The sequence below is a fragment of the Pseudogymnoascus verrucosus genome (assembly GCF_001662655.1).
Source record: "Pseudogymnoascus verrucosus strain UAMH 10579 unplaced genomic scaffold scaffold_8, whole genome shotgun sequence".
NCBI lineage: Eukaryota > Fungi > Ascomycota > Leotiomycetes > Thelebolales > Thelebolaceae > Pseudogymnoascus > Pseudogymnoascus verrucosus.
The window spans coordinates 402,692-417,615 of record NW_017263659.1 but is presented as its reverse complement, the minus strand read 5'-3'; the positions used below and the strand labels follow the sequence as shown (position 1 = coordinate 417,615).

The following is a 14,924-nucleotide window of genomic DNA, read 5'->3' as shown; positions in this document are numbered from 1 at the left end:
CGCGGGTGCGATCACAGACGGCAGAGAATTGGGCATCCCGTCCGCTCTGCCATACACAAGCTTGCGTATCCTCTAGCTAATAGTCCCAATCGTGCTAATAGGCATAGCGTGGAATCGCTGCCCCTTGCCGCCTGAAGGGTGAGGCGAGGGGTGAGCAGGGTGAGCCGGGTGGTGAGCAGGGTGAGTGGGGTGAGCGGGGTGAGTGAGGCCAAGCAACATTTTCCTGTCAGTTTGGCGTCAATTTCGCTTTCGCGTCATTTTCGTATCAACACCGAAGTTTGGCCAAAACCCTGATAAGTTGGGCTTTCGAGGCTCAGTTGGGTTTTGGATGTGTGGCGCCATACCATTAGAAGCCACTGTCTCAAATGGGAAGTTGGACGGTCCCACGGGGATAACCCGTTATCTTGGGCGTAAAAGCCCACCGTATCCCACGGGAATGTCCGTTTCCCGCAACAAATTGAGCGACAGCTGAGCGACGACTGAGAGACACCAGCGAAGGCAGCGACGACTGAGCGAGGGCTGAGCGATTGGACAGCGACGTTTTAGTAAATTCGGGCGATTGGACAGCGACATAATATTCACCGCTATGGCAATAATAACGGTTGTGACAGTTACGTACTCAGATTGTAATTGCAGTGAGCACTACACAGAACCTCGCGACGATTGTCCCCTAATACCCAGCCCTCCTCTTCCCAAACCTCTCGTACGCTGTGGCTTAGGAGCGTAGCACTTATCTTCGCAGAGCCGGAACATGACCACCGGCTCGAAGCACGGCATGTCTCTCAATCCCCCCGCGACCCACGGATGCTCCTCGTTTGGCACACGCGTCCTCATACCGCCCAACCCAGGCCCCGGCCTCATATAATGTGAAAAGGGACCCGAATCGCCTTTTGGAATAATCCTCCCCTCATTGTTCCTCGGCGCACGCCAGACCCCCTGGTGGTCTTGGATGCTCCCAAGTTCGTTCGCCTCCTCCGCTTTCGCCCAGCAGTGATTCATCCACGTTGTTAGTAGCCTCCGCCTCCACTGCGCCACTCGGGGTAGCCACTCGGATTCGTGCCTACTCACGGCCAAGTCAAAAAACTGCTCCGGCTCGCGATCCTCGACCGGCCCCGCGGCCCAGAGGTTGTAATACGCCTTCAGCGCGGCCTTATCGCCCACCTTAATGAGCTTCACGCGCTCCTCTCCCAAGCGCCCAAACAACATCCCCCCATCCTTCCACAGCGCAGATTCTAAACCGACGTGCAGGCTAACCACGCACAGGGTGGTCAAGTATGGCCCGCCACCTTCGGCGAGCAAGTCGAAATTCTTGTCGAATCCGAACAAATACTCGGCGCCCTCGGTATCGCCAAATCCCACTAGTAACGACGCAACAATAGACATGCGCATGTGGTAACGGCGGGCTAACCATATCAGAAACTCCACCGGGTTGCCGCTCCAATGGTAATAGCCATCGTAAGCGCCATAGTAGTTGAGGTGCAGCACGTCAGTGGGCGGGGATGCCCAGAGATCCCGGATGTCGTTCATGGCCTCCCATTCTGGGGTGTCGCTGCGCTGGAAGTCGTCGTCGTATAGCTCCGTGGCGCCAGCGAGAAAGGCAACGCTGCGCGATTCCCTACAAATCCGGGTGGCTAGCGAGGCGCGACTGTTGATCTGCGACGTCTGCTGTAGGCTGCACGACGTGGGAACTATGTCGGTGCCTTGCAGGTCCAGCTCAACAATGCGCGCGGGTAGGCACAGCTCCCAGATGCGGCGCTGCAGCTCGACAGGAAGCCGGGGGAATAGGGGAAATGATTGTACAGGCAGCTGCTGTTGTGTGGAGCTAATCGTAGTCATCACCCCGGGTGCTGGTGAGTGTAAGTTGGCGTGTAGCAGAAAGAGACGACGGTACTCTAATTCTGGTTAATTATGTGATACTTTTAGAAATAGCCTAGTGATATTGTCGCCGTCGTGAATGTTAAAGAAGGAAGGATGAGACCTGGGGACAAACGGTAGGCGGGGTTAAGTGGAGCAATCACTAACTTAGAGACCCAAGATTGGATCACCACCACCATTACGACTTTGAATATTTATCTTCACTTTTCTTCTAATCTTTCTTCTAATCTAGCACCGGAATTATTACTCCACCTCGTCTACCGATATGTTCGCGTTCAAGCTTATAGTTTTGGTTTCAATTAAGCCAACGGCGCCGATCTAGAAATGAAAGTATCACTAGACGGCGACAGCGCCTCCCTCAAATCATCCACATAATATAATTACACTATGATCTACTATATGGATCCCTGTACGAAACTTTGAATCCCGTCTATACCTCCAATATTCACCCGTTTTCAAGTGCTACACACCTTAGGGTCGTCAAACACCCAGATAATGAAGCCTTAAGTGGCTTGGATGGCGTTGAGATGGCTGGCGCCCTTGTCTACCTTTGTTTCCAGCGAGTTATAGCTATGATAGTTTTATGGTTAGTTGATACAGAATAGTAAACCCTAGTCTATGACTTGTTCGGTTAAGACGTATGAGGGAGGACAGGGGCCTTACTATGCGGGGAACCCAGAAATCAAACCCTTGATATTTTGCGTGATGCTCGGGTTACTTTTTACCATCTTTTCTGGATCTATAACCTGGTATTTATGGCCGTCTAGGGCCGTGTGCTCCGAAAACTCGTTGGTGAATGTAAGCCCCAGCTTAGCCTTGAACCCGTTGAATGCCTCGAGCATTTGGCCTCTATGTTCCTCCAGTCAGCCATCTAAGACCCCTTTCACTGCAATACGCAAAGTCAGTCACAGCCACAGTCACCGTCACTATCACTGTCACAGCCGCCATCTTCTCTAAGGAGAAGAGAGGAGACAAATATTGAGAGTGTGAAGACTTATAGGCAACCTGTATATTGGCAAGCTGTATACTTCCTGTCTCGTCCTTCATGGCCAGGCGCGTAGCGTCGATGTTGTTCATAATAGGTCCCATCATCTTTTGGAAGTTTGGTGAGTCGGCAATGTTGAAGTTATCTGGGAGCAGCTTTCCAGGCTCAAGCTGGTTCTTGTAACCGGCCGCGTTGAGCTTTTTCACCGTGTCCAGAACATCGGGGGTCAGGTTCATGCCTACACTAGTGCTTCCCTAGAATCCAGTTTTTTTTCCTGTTCTCTCGATATACTTGATAAATTCATTAAACTCTTAAGTAGGTTTATCAGCCTCTATTTCTTTTGCAACATTATAGGCAAGGTAGAACAATGCAGCGGGGTACAGCAAAATGCCTATATGTTCATCTTTTTCTCTTCTCCTCTTAGGGGGCATCTTAGGGGGCATGGATAACATACGTAGCAACCTCCCCCAGCCGCTGACCCTTTGCAGCCCTTGACAGTAAGAGTTGATTTAGGTCCATACTGAAGCACTTCCAACTAATAGGCATGCCAGAAAAAGACAGTTTAGTAGAGGCCGGCAAGGGTGGACGCGAGGCCTAGAGTAACAAGGAACAGGATATTCAAGAGATACAGTAGCTTCATGGTGGGCGTGCTGAGAGTTCGTCTCTCGAGTGTCTCTCAAGGGGAGGCTACTATTGACTATAGAACAGAGGGGAGGAGTGGGGGAGATGGTTGAGATAAGGGGGAGAGAGTGAGAGGCGGACAGAAGTGAGAAACAGTTGAGCGGAGAGGGGGGAGGCAAGGCAGGCACATCTTTCCTCTTCTCTTTCGTGCAAATAAGATGCCGTTGCTCGTAACCCTTTGAACCAACACTCTCCGTTCCCTTCTCCTTCCTATTTCTTTCTCTCTAATTTCGAGTATATACCTATGTAAAACTCGTAAGTCGGCTTAAAAGCAGCATTACGTCGGGCATATCTACTATTTAAGCTCTCAGTGATCCTTTGTGATCCTATCAGTCCCACCTGATGTGGGCTTAACCTTCTAAGTAGACTAGCCTAAGCTGTTGGCAATCTTGGGCCCTTGTAATCTGTTGGCCCGAGAGTGGATTAGCTCACGCGATGGACGATCGTGGCCCCTGACGTTTCCGTCACTGTTGGGTCTAGAGTGGATAGCTCCAAACACTTGGCAATCTTGGCTTTTTAAGGTTAGCTGGTCCCTCATGCCTTAGGACTAGCGTAGAATATCCCAGTTCGACCAACTGGACGCCTGGAGATCCTGTCACAATGAAAACGCTTGCAAAAACATTATGCTGGGTTAAAGAATCAGGGCCACCAATCACTCTAATGTGGTAAAGCCATACAAGAAGGTGGGGCCGGCCGAGAATAGTACTTTGCGACTGATAGTAGCAAGCATTAAGCACTACACTACTATACTAAGCAATTCGGCGTGCTGTGCCTCCGGGCCCGAAGTCTCTTTTACAATTAGTACTACAGAACACATGTCAATTCTTTATTCCGCGACAGAACGATCTATTGTTGGAGTGTGGTGCAGTCGGAGTTATATCCTACCTAGGCAGCTGCTCAAGGCACTTCACCGTCTCGATTGTGGCAAAGTTATCACTTTGTATAACAAATAGGTAGAGGTTACGTCGTATTCTGTTCTGTTCGCGCGATAATAATGTAATAAGTGGTCTAAAAGTCGGCTAGGAACTGCAGACAGGGACAAGCACCTTGTGAGAACAGTAGAGCAGACTTAGACTACTTTGCCCCCAACAGCGACAGCAAGTAACAGCAACTACCAATCAAATGTCTATCTGTGGGTAACGAAGTTTATATAGGCGTTCATTTATTAGTATGTACAAAGCCACTCCCCTCCTACCAGGCAGATCTGAAGACAATTTCTTTGACCTACACACTCTAAACTCATTCTTATAATAATCTGTCGTCCCCTCATCTCGGATTGTGGGAGTAGACTTCATTTTGTTTTACAACTATAGGGTCTCAATCACTTTTTGCGAACCCCTATAGGCGGATAACATCCTGCCTGGCGGTCTTGTCCGTGGTCTTCCTGTCCGGCTCAGCGCACGGCCAGACATTTGATGCCCAGCGGTCTCGCTGTCCCTTACCATGTAGTAAATCAGGGCCAAATCCGGGCAACTGGACCTACTACCACAACACAAGGGTCTTGACCCGCTGTGACGAGAGGTTCCTGCTAGACCTCAACGTCCACAACCCAGTGGATGATGCCAATACCCACCTCACCTTCCGGGCCTGTTCGAATCCCGAAGCTGCAGTGGCGGCTCGGGGTGGACAGCTCACTTCAAGACAGCAGCTCTCCTACAATACCACCTCCAATGACGACAAGTTCCACACGGTTTCCGCTGTAACCACGCCATGCGGCAATAGTGTACTGCAGACTAGGGTCAACGTCCAGCTGGGATGGTGGGACAGCGAAGGACCCTCTGAGGACGCTGCTACCGCTAGGGATGTCGCTGCAGCCGCCGAGCAGTTGAGCCACTATCTCAGCAGCGACGCAACGTGCGGAGGGCGCATAATTCTATCTTCTTACAGAGGAGCCATCGTGGGTGTCCACGTTGGCTCACAGGTGGAGAAGGAAAGTGCTGCAAGCCTCATCGACAAGTTCGCCAAAGATACCAGCTCCAGACCCCCAAATGCTCGTGACCGCTCTGCTGCCCAGTTATGCGGTGGTGAAGCGTCTTCCTCAGCTATCGATATCTTTGGTGTATTTGCAGATGCTACCTGGGAGTCTCTCGGCCGTGCAAGAAGCTCTGAAAAGCTGGAGCCGAGCTCAGTGTCTCGATGGCTTTGACAGGAGCTCTACGTGGCCCGACGTGTCTCTCAGCACGATCCCGGGCTCCAATATCAAAATTACGCCTGCGCCCTCAGATGGTGAAAGCGAAACTAACAGTGGCCTCGTCGCACGCGCAACCTGCAAGTATACACAGGCAGGGGCTGGGGACGGTTGCTATGCGTTGGCCGCACGCTGCGCAATCACCCAGGCCCAACTGGAGAGCTACAATGGCGGGGCATCGTTCTGCACCAAGCCTATCATTCTTAACCAGTACGTATGCTGCTCAACCGGGACCCTGCCAGATTTCTCGCCCAAGCCGGGCGCAGACGGCTCTTGCTTCTCCTACACAATCTTGCAACACGATATCTGCAACACTATCGCCACTGCCCACCATACTACGACAGCCAATATCGAGGCTGTCAACAAAAATACATGGGGTTGGATGGGCTGTGGCGACCTCCAGCTTGGTCAGCACATATGTCTTAGCACAGGAACTCCGCCTATGCCGGCGCCTGTTGCTGGCACCATTTGCGGGCCTCAAGTCCCTGGGACCAAAGCCCCGGCGAAAGGGACTACACTAGCCAGTCTGAACCCTGTCCACTGAACTCCTGCTGCGATATATGGGGACAGTGCGGGACAACGCCAGAGTTCTGCACTATAACCAACTCGACAACAAAGGCCCCTGGAACAGCTGCCGTAGGGACCTATGGGTGTATCTCTGACTGCGGCGTCGACATTATTGAAGGCGCCTCTTCAGATGTCGCATACAGGAGGATTGCATACTTTGAGGCGTTTAGCGCCGACCGGGCCTGCCTTCATATGAACCCGTCTGATATCGACACCAGCATCTACAACTACGTCCACTATGCCTTCGGTTCTATTACTGCAGACTTTCAAGTAGATGTCAGCACTTACCCAGAGAAATTTGCCAACTTTGTCGCTCTTAAAGGCACTAAGCGTATCATGTCCTTCGGCGGCTGGTCTTTTTCAACTGATGCCGATACGTCCCCAATCTTCCATGCGGGCGTTACGGATGCTCAACGAGCCACATTTGTCAAAAGTCTGCTTGAGTTTCTTAACAAGTATAACCTTGACGGTCTAGATTTCGACTGGGAGTACCCTGGTGCGACTGATATCAAGGGAGCCGAACCGGGAACTCCTCAAGATGGCGTCAACTACCTCGCGTTCCTAAAGTCCGTGAAGGCGGCGCTGCCTGCGGGTAGGACGGTAAGCATCGCGGCGCCGGCGTCGTACTGGTATCTGCGGAATTTCCCTATTGCTTCTATAAGCAAAGTTGTCGATTACATTGTCTACATGACATACGATCTTCATGGGCAATGGGACTATGCCAACAAATTCGTCAACGAGGACTGCGAGAATGGCAACTGTCTGCGGTCACACACCAACTCCACTGAGACCTACTACGCCATTTCTATGATCACCAAGGCCGGCGTGCCCCTGAACAAGGTCGTGATCGGTATGGCCCGCTATGGCCGAAGCTTCGAGATGGCAAAGGCTGGATGCACAGGTCCGCAGTGCCTATCTACAGGGCCAGAGTCTGGCGCGACGCCAGGGCCTTGCACCAATACATCCGGGTATATATCCAACTATGAAATCAACCAGATCATCAGCTCAGCCAACTCCCCGGATCTTTACGGCAGCAGGAATATAACGCTGCTTAAGGATCATACAGGCGAATCATTTACCAGGGGTGGGTACAACGAGCTCCTGAACGGCGACATCCTCGTGTACGACGACACGCAGTGGGTCTCGTACGTGGCGGACAGGACATATGCAGCGCGGCTTTTTTACTGGGGGCAATACCATACCGGCGGATCGGTGGACTGGGCGATAGACCTCGTCTTTGACTACTCGCAGGGCTCCAAGTCCGATGGCACCGACGACGGCGACGACGGCGTCGTGCCCCCCTGCGACTTCACCAAGAACTACAATAACCTTGACGATGTCGTCGCTGCCGTGGGCTCGATCGCCAAGCAGTGCGCAGAGATCTTCACTGTGAATGCCCTTTCCAAGGAGCTCGCTGCCGCCCTTGCAAACTACACCAGCGTTGACAACGACTACGACAGTCTCTTTGGCTACTACGTCGAGGCCATCAAGGAGGAGGTGCCCAACGCGATAGCCCATTTCATGAACTCTGTCGACGGCCCTGGTAACAAGTACTTTGATTGCACATGGCAAGTCCAAGGAGTAAACCGCACCACACAGACCTGCCCCTTTGACCAGATTGAGCTCGGATCCCAAGGCTACATGCCTTTTCGATCTCAAGAACTCGACCGGCTTCTACGCGGACCTCTCCGCCAACTACGGAATTTCTGCCGACTGGGTCTCCTTCGGCGACAAAGATTTCCCCCCGCCAACGGTGAATGGTCACCAGAGTGGCATATACAGCTACTGGAAGGGCCTCCCCCAGGGCTCTGGCAACGTCAATCCCACCAACCCCAAGGACATCGTCACTGCCGCTCTGCCCAACATGACCATGCTGCAGTCCACCATCGACTCCACGTGGATGAACCAGATACTCGGGCAGTGGCAAGGCTCGGGGACGGACCCAGCGCAGGTGCTCGCCATGCCCATCGCCATGATCCAGCAGGCCATCGACTCCCTTGCGCAGGTCAAGGTAATCAGCAAGGCGCAGTCAAACGCCGACCGCCAGAAGCTGATCCTGGAGATCATCACCGCAGTGCTGATAGTTGTTCCCTTTGTAGGCGGCCTCGGCGCGGATATCGCGGGGCTCGCTGACCTGGCTGGCGCCATTGGACTCATTGGCATGCTGTCTAATGGCGCCGCGGACATCTTTAGCATTGTCAAGGACCCCAAGAGCGCACCCATGGTTATCTTTGCCGATTTGCTCGGTGTTGGGGGCGGTGGCACTATAGGTAAGGGGGAGCAGTTTGGGAAACTGGGAAAGCTGCGTCGTGCTATGACTGTCGATGATGTCTCTAAGCTGGGGAATGTCTTTACACTTCTTAATAATCTTACCTCTAAGATCGATAAGATTATTAAGAAGTGTAGTTAGATCTGTCCCGAAGAGGGAGTTGGAAAAGGAAGGGAGTCAGGAAAGAGGGAGGGTGCAAGTTGTTCATGAACTATATACCTGTAATTCATATATATATAAACTGATCGTTATGATAATTGTGCCGGGCATATTTGGTTAGATTTCGATATTTATGGGCAGCAGAGAGGATAAAGGAGATATATGTAGTGTTTTTGAGAGTATTGGGAAGTTTAAATAAGAGAAAATAAAGGTGCCTCAAGTAGGCTAGCCTTCAATATACCTATGTATCCCAACCTTGCGAACCCCGAAGACTCTTTCTGCTGAGTCGATCAGAGCGTTTCACCACCTTTGTTTGCTTACAAAAACACCCATGCAGCATCGCTCTCTTTCCCATATTAACAAAGCACTAACCCCTCCCCCCCCCTTCCCCCCAACTGGCCTACCAGTCCCTAGAGTACTGCCCGCGGCTTTGCTCCTATTTTTGGGATGATTCGCCATTTGTGAGCCATAAGTTAGAGCTATGTAATCTAAGCCCTAAAAGAGTAGAGGTGCTATAAAGTAACCATAAGAGGCTAAGTTTAATGGTAGAACATAGGGTGATTACATTTTACTAAGGTTACATGATTTATAGATGGAACTACTAAACCTCTAAAACTAAATGAGCGATATTTAAACTTAGTCCTTATAAATTAACGTATTTCATAAGCAAGTCAGCACCATAAGCAAGTTAGCATCTCCATTTTACACCTAAAATAATGAATTTTGTAACTAAATATCTTAACAACTATTTATTAGTAAATTATAAAAATGTATATTTAGCCTTTTATAGGCATTTAAAGCTTCTTATCTAAGTTTTAAAGCAACTAGTAGTATAGTTATTAAGATACTAAGCTTTAGCCCCTACTTTAGACCTAAATCTTTGTTTTACTTGGGGAAGGTGCGCACTGGCCTTGCTCCCCCAAACGAACAGGGCCGCGACAGGGGTGCGAACTCCAGAAATAGATTGAGTTTAGAAACAGACCCACTGCCCATTAAGGCTCTTTTGACTCCATTTTCATTTGACTGCGGCCTAGAAGGTTTGATCCTCCAAGTACATCAGCAGAAGTTGAGGTATCTAGCCAACGTTGTGTATCATGAAACATAGCGCATCATGCACAGAAACAATATTCAAGAGAGCGCTTATATATTGTGGTACCTATTCTGCTGCTACATTCAAGTCCCTCTGTGCTTCACGGAGAACCTCCTTCATCCGAGAATATAGGCCTCTATCTTCCTTTTTCCATCTCCCGCCGTTTGGAAATACCACCTTTCGTAATCGATTCAGCTAAGGCTGAAGTGACTTGTAGTATGGCCTAATGTTCTCCTCCACCATCCTCTTAAAATCTCCTTCATGGACCACTGCCCCTTTCTTGGACTCAGCTAACTCTTCTGTATCTGAAAAGTTCCACTTATCAAACCTATAGACAACTGTCAGTTTCTGAGCCGGCCCATTATAGTGGATGCAAATCCACAAGACTACCTAGAAGAACGATTCTAGATCGTGTATGAAGGAATGATTCTCGCCAAGGAGTACCCTAATAGCTATAAAAGCTTTCGTGCCGGTCTTGCTTCGTGCTCCCGAAGGCTCCTCTTGCTCCGATTTAATTGCGAGATCGATGAGAATGAGGGCCAGGAAGGGTTATCGACATCCTCGTTCATCATAAGGTTTCCAATCGACATGTCGCGCTGGAGCATGCTACCACGGTCGTGTAGAGACTCGTATCCTACGTTGGTCAGCTAATGCACTGTTTACCTCCGCAAATCTCTCCAACGCAGCAATTATGGCGACATAAGAGCTTGCCTTGTATATAGGTGTTCCGTAGTCGCGGACAATGACGCGACGGCGGATTCGGTTATGCGTCGACGGAGTTTGCTCCCTTTTTGTTGGGGAGCTGGAGCAAGTGCGCTTCTTTGGTAGTAGGGGCGCGTTAAGTGAACTAGATGATCTCTTTCGGTTGATAGTATCAGCGGTTGATCGGCCCCTTTGGCTGGAATCCATGCCAGACGGTTTAGGAGGCAACATCGAGCCTTCTACCTTTTTCCGTTGGACGAAGTAGTTAGTTGCTTTTGAAATATCCAAATTCCTCCGTACATTGCCTCTTAGTGCTCTACATATAATCTCACAGCAATCCAGCGCGAGGATGTCTTCCTCCCCTCAAGCAGTATCAGACTCTGCCTACGCGTAATGTAAGGAAAGTGCGCTATTGAACGCTTTATAAACTTTTTGTGCCAACTATATAGAAATTGAATAGTGAACTATCAACGTTTCCAATGGTAGTAGGATAGTCGGCACCGGAAATAAAGGCACGATCAATATCTAATTCTATCTTTGGACCCGAGATATTGCTGTTTAACCTGAGTAGCTACTGAGCTGTGCTTCAACCACGCACACCCTAAGCTTTCACCTTGTAAACACTCAATCTATCTCCATTCCCGCACAACTGGTCGCTATTGCCGCTGCAAGTCATGCTGCACTGGCCAGCATAAACAATTGTAGCGCCTGTAGTAAGAGTATTCCCACACCAACACTCAGTACTCCACTCAGTCCCAAAGTACGTGTAGCCACCACAGAAAGTAGCGCACGTCTCTAGCGTCATGTAATCGCTCCCGAGCATATCCTGCGTCAACGTACGCTGTCCATGACTATCAGTGACGCAGCCTTGAAACTCATAGTTGCCAACGGTCTTAGGTTGCTGGGGACCGGTTAGGGCTGAATTGTAGTAGAGCGACAGACGGCGCGAGCCACCGCATAATTGTGATGCGTCCCCAGCGCAGGGGTAGTCGCACTCTCCTAATGGAGCAAAATCAGATCCCGTTGCTGGATCGTTGCCGCACCAACACTCTTTGCTCCACTCGGTGCCGAAGTATGGGTAGGCGGTGCAGAAGGCCGCACATTTCGCGAGGGTCATGTCGTCCGCGGCAGTGGATTTAGCAGCAAATGCCCGACCAGCAGCTGGCTCAGCCCAGCAGTACAGAAAGTCGTAGTCACCAACCTTTACTGGGCTGGTTGGGGTCGTAGGAACGCTGGTGCTGGTTGGTAGTGCCGCGGTGGTTGTTGGCGGTTCAGCAGTAGTTGTTAGAATCACAGTCGAACTTAGAGGGGCAGCCGTAGAGGTGCTAGGCTTAGCGGTACTAGTAGGGCTTATGCTGTTACGGAAAATCACCATCTCAACGGGCAGAAATTCATTGTTGATCTCTAAGTAAGGTAAACATAAGTGTCAGTAATCACAACACATGTGCCCCTCATTTCTAGTGTCTTGAATTGCTCCCGTGGGGTAAAGAAAGGTTAGAAGCAACTTACTGGTGTTTCCAGGGGGCGAGTATCGGAATTCCAATGTCCCAACCGCGTCCCGTATGCCGATCTGCCCACCAAGCACAGGCGGATCAGTAAGGCGAGAAACCAGTTTCAGCTGGATCTGCAGCTCATCCGTGTCTGGATCGCAAGCATACTCTCCCTTGAAAACCGCTGATGGGTGGTATTCCCGTGCAGTCATGAACATCTTAGTTGTATCATCTTGGTCGTTGTACTAGCAGGGTCAGCTTTAACATTACTCAACTCACCGTCCTAGGGGTAATTATGGAAATCTTACCTCTAGATCGATTACAGCATGAATCGCATTGTAAATGAGACGGCCGTCTTGAAGATACAGCACGTCGTTGGTCGCAACGCCTATAGGGGGCAGCACCAAATGCTCGTCGTCGCCATTAGCCCTGAATCTCATAACCTTGTTGTGCACTGTGGGAATGCTCGGGTTCTGAACAACAATGCTGAACTTGTCAAGGATGGTGTTTCCTGGCGGCGTGGTAGGAATTGTACATGCTATCGTGCTGGTCACGGATCCAAGCAAAGCAAGGAGAAGGCTAGATAATAGGCGAGGCATAATGTTGGTTTTTGATACTAACGAATGTAGGCCGTAAAAATGGCAACAGTGAGCTTACAGGCAAAGGAGTCCTACTCAATGGAAATAGAAATGGAAACAGCTAACTACAATTACTTATAGCTTGTATTTATCCCCTCCCCCTCCGTTCCTGTCGCCTATAGTTCTTTATCTAGTGACGGCTGTCAGCCGCAGCTTAGCGACCCTAGCCAACGAATACGGAGCCGTATGCCCCCAAGATAATAGTCACCGACGCATGGCATATATTGACAGAACGTAGGTGACCTAACCATGGGGTGTAGCCTCGGCTGACCTAGAAATGCTCTACTTATTAAGTAGGGGGGTCAGCCGAGCCCTGCCAAGGCTGTATTAGTCACCTGCGTACTCATATATTGATTGATGCACCTTACGGATTATTATTGAAAATAGATCAGGATGCAAGGTATTGGTAGGGTTTATTCCGTTTGCTTAATGATGCCTATAAACGAGCCCCTAAAAACATACTCTGTACCACATACACGCAGGGGAATTATTCGTTATCGTCCCCTCCGGTCCCTCATCACAAATAAATGGGAAAGCCACATGCGCTAAATCGCTTAGTTCGCCGTGGCTGCAAACTGTCATTTTATCTGATTAAAGTTATTATAAGCTTACTACGGTTGTCACCCACACAACAGAAGCTTCGATCTGCGGCTGCTATACTACTTCTACTTTTTAATTGCCGCAATATCAAATATTCTGCAATCAATATCTCATAAGCTGACATGTGGTGTGACGATACACGGCTCGCGTACATAATGTTCCACTTAGCTAAAAGTTCTGCAGGTTTCCAACGAGTGTGAGACACACATATGTTCTAGGCCAGTCGCGATGTAAGGACACAGGGCACCAGCTCACGATCAATAGCATATGGGAGTGCGAGTCGGATGGGTTGCGGTACAATCCTATAGGTCTACTACGAAGGATACAAAAAAGATGAAGGGGGAACCCTATTGAGTCCCTCATGGTATCCGAAGCAGGTCCGACTCGGCTGACCCGCCCTGACTCCCATCACGTGACCGCGACAGCTCCTAGTCTATGTTGGGGGAAACGGACAATCCCATGAGAATACGGTGGCCTTTTGCACCCAAAATGACCACTTTTCTCCATGGGACTGTCTGGTTCCCCGGTTAGTCAGAGTATTAGTTTGGGCGTTCGGCCCAGTCTCACACCCCCAACTCGAGAAGAAGAAGCAATTCTTCAGGGAGTTTGGGGGTTTCCCCATGCCTACAAATAGCGTACGTAGACCCGTAGTTTAGTGAGCAATTCAATTGATTATATTATTCTATATACTGTATCCTACTGTGAAGCCTCTGTTCTGCTGCCCGTAGAGACTGATTACGGTGACCGGAGACCCTCACACGATTTTGTGTGCAGTTCCCCGTTTACCGCAATTACCTCCAACAGTCTAATCCCTAGAGCGCGAGGGAGGAGGCATCCTTACAATTATAGCAAATATTAAAAAAATAGACAAAGTTGCAGACAGAGGACCTTAAAATGTGAAGGCAGGAGACTAGCCCTTTATACCATTTTCCTAGCTTAGCTATACTCGCCTTCCTCACCCATCTAGCTCACCCTACTCACCTTACTCACCCTACTCACCTTGCTCACCACGCTCACCCACTCACCCAGCTCACCCACTCACCCAGCTAACCTACATGCATCTAATGTCGCGGTGCAACGCGTCGTCAAAAATTGACCCACTTTTAGATGGTTGAGGTGGTCGAGATAGTAACGATCACAAAATAAGGGGCAAGGGCAGCAAGGCTCACCCACTAGGACGGATGGCACTGATTTAACTATTATCCATATGTTTGCTTGAGATCGGTGGATTAGTAGTTGGGTGGGTGACCACCAGCGAATACCCACTGTTGTATGTTTTTGTTTGTATGTTTTTGTTTGCTCTTTTTGCTTCATTGCTATTTTTGGTTAGCGTCGTTCTTTACTTGAGAGCAGAACGAAAGACCAACCCGCCGAACTAGGGAAGGCACGGTTGGTCTTTCAATGTGAGAAGGAACAACAACCGCCAATTGGAAGATAGAATGAGCAACCGGCCCTTCGTTGTATCTGCCTTTTTATACCTTGGGGTCTCGGAGAGGGGCATCGTAAACCCATGGGGAATGGATGCTTCGTATGGTTCAGTGTTGGTGGCAAAGAGTCGATTTTCTTCTTCGAAGGAAGATGCGGTTTAAAAACCAAACTAGGGTAGAAAATAATGAGAGCCAAGGAGACGAAGCGGATGAGAAAGAGTAAATAGGAGATGACTTCCAAAGCTTGGGTATC

The 14,924-nt window shown here is 49.8% G+C and overlaps 4 protein-coding genes across 4 annotated transcripts; 1 reads left to right on the top strand and 3 right to left on the bottom strand.

The window, feature by feature from the left end:
* Nucleotides 1-642: 642 nt before the first annotated feature.
* On the bottom strand, nucleotides 643-3,096 carry VE01_02665 (uncharacterized protein; the record flags this gene model as incomplete). The annotated part of the gene is made up of 3 exons (XM_018272172.1): nucleotides 643-1,847; nucleotides 2,564-2,724; nucleotides 2,771-3,096. The coding sequence occupies 3 exons, from the start codon at nucleotides 3,094-3,096 to the stop codon at nucleotides 643-645; spliced, it is 1,692 nt and encodes a 563-aa protein (XP_018132927.1).
* Nucleotides 3,097-4,141: 1,045 nt separating this feature from the next.
* Nucleotides 4,142-8,706, top strand: VE01_02664 (uncharacterized protein; the record flags this gene model as incomplete). Its single annotated transcript, XM_018272171.1, has 5 exons — nucleotides 4,142-4,206; nucleotides 5,039-5,600; nucleotides 5,671-6,253; nucleotides 6,316-7,877; nucleotides 7,933-8,706. 5 exons carry the CDS (start codon nucleotides 4,142-4,144, stop codon nucleotides 8,704-8,706), a joined length of 3,546 nt encoding a protein of 1,181 aa, XP_018132928.1.
* A 1,378-nt stretch (nucleotides 8,707-10,084) lies between these two features.
* VE01_02663 (uncharacterized protein) lies at nucleotides 10,085-10,747 on the bottom strand (the record flags this gene model as incomplete). Its single annotated transcript, XM_018272170.2, has 3 exons — nucleotides 10,085-10,142; nucleotides 10,205-10,448; nucleotides 10,471-10,747. The coding sequence occupies 2 exons, from the start codon at nucleotides 10,745-10,747 to the stop codon at nucleotides 10,267-10,269; spliced, it is 459 nt and encodes a 152-aa protein (XP_018132929.1). The 3' UTR covers nucleotides 10,085-10,142; nucleotides 10,205-10,266.
* Nucleotides 10,748-10,933: 186 nt separating this feature from the next.
* Nucleotides 10,934-12,732, bottom strand: VE01_02662 (uncharacterized protein). Its single transcript, XM_018272169.2, has 3 exons — nucleotides 12,315-12,732; nucleotides 12,026-12,251; nucleotides 10,934-11,920 (listed from the first exon to the last, which is right to left on the bottom strand). Exons 1-3 carry the CDS (start codon nucleotides 12,603-12,605, stop codon nucleotides 11,118-11,120), a joined length of 1,320 nt encoding a protein of 439 aa, XP_018132930.1. The 5' UTR covers nucleotides 12,606-12,732; the 3' UTR covers nucleotides 10,934-11,117.
* Nucleotides 12,733-14,924: the final 2,192 nt, after the last annotated feature.

Excerpts from the sequence above, each read along its gene's own strand:
- VE01_02662 (XM_018272169.2), bottom strand. The coding sequence starts at position 12,605 with ATGCCTCGCCTATTATCTAGCCTTCTCCTTGCTTTGCTTGGATCCGTG. Across the intron at positions 12,252-12,314 it reads ATGCTGTAATCGATCTAGAG|TACAACGACCAAGATGATAC; the intron begins GTAAGATTTCCA and ends TGACCCTGCTAG. Across the intron at positions 11,921-12,025 it reads CTCGCCCCCTGGAAACACCA|AGATCAACAATGAATTTCTG; the intron begins GTAAGTTGCTTC and ends TACCTTACTTAG.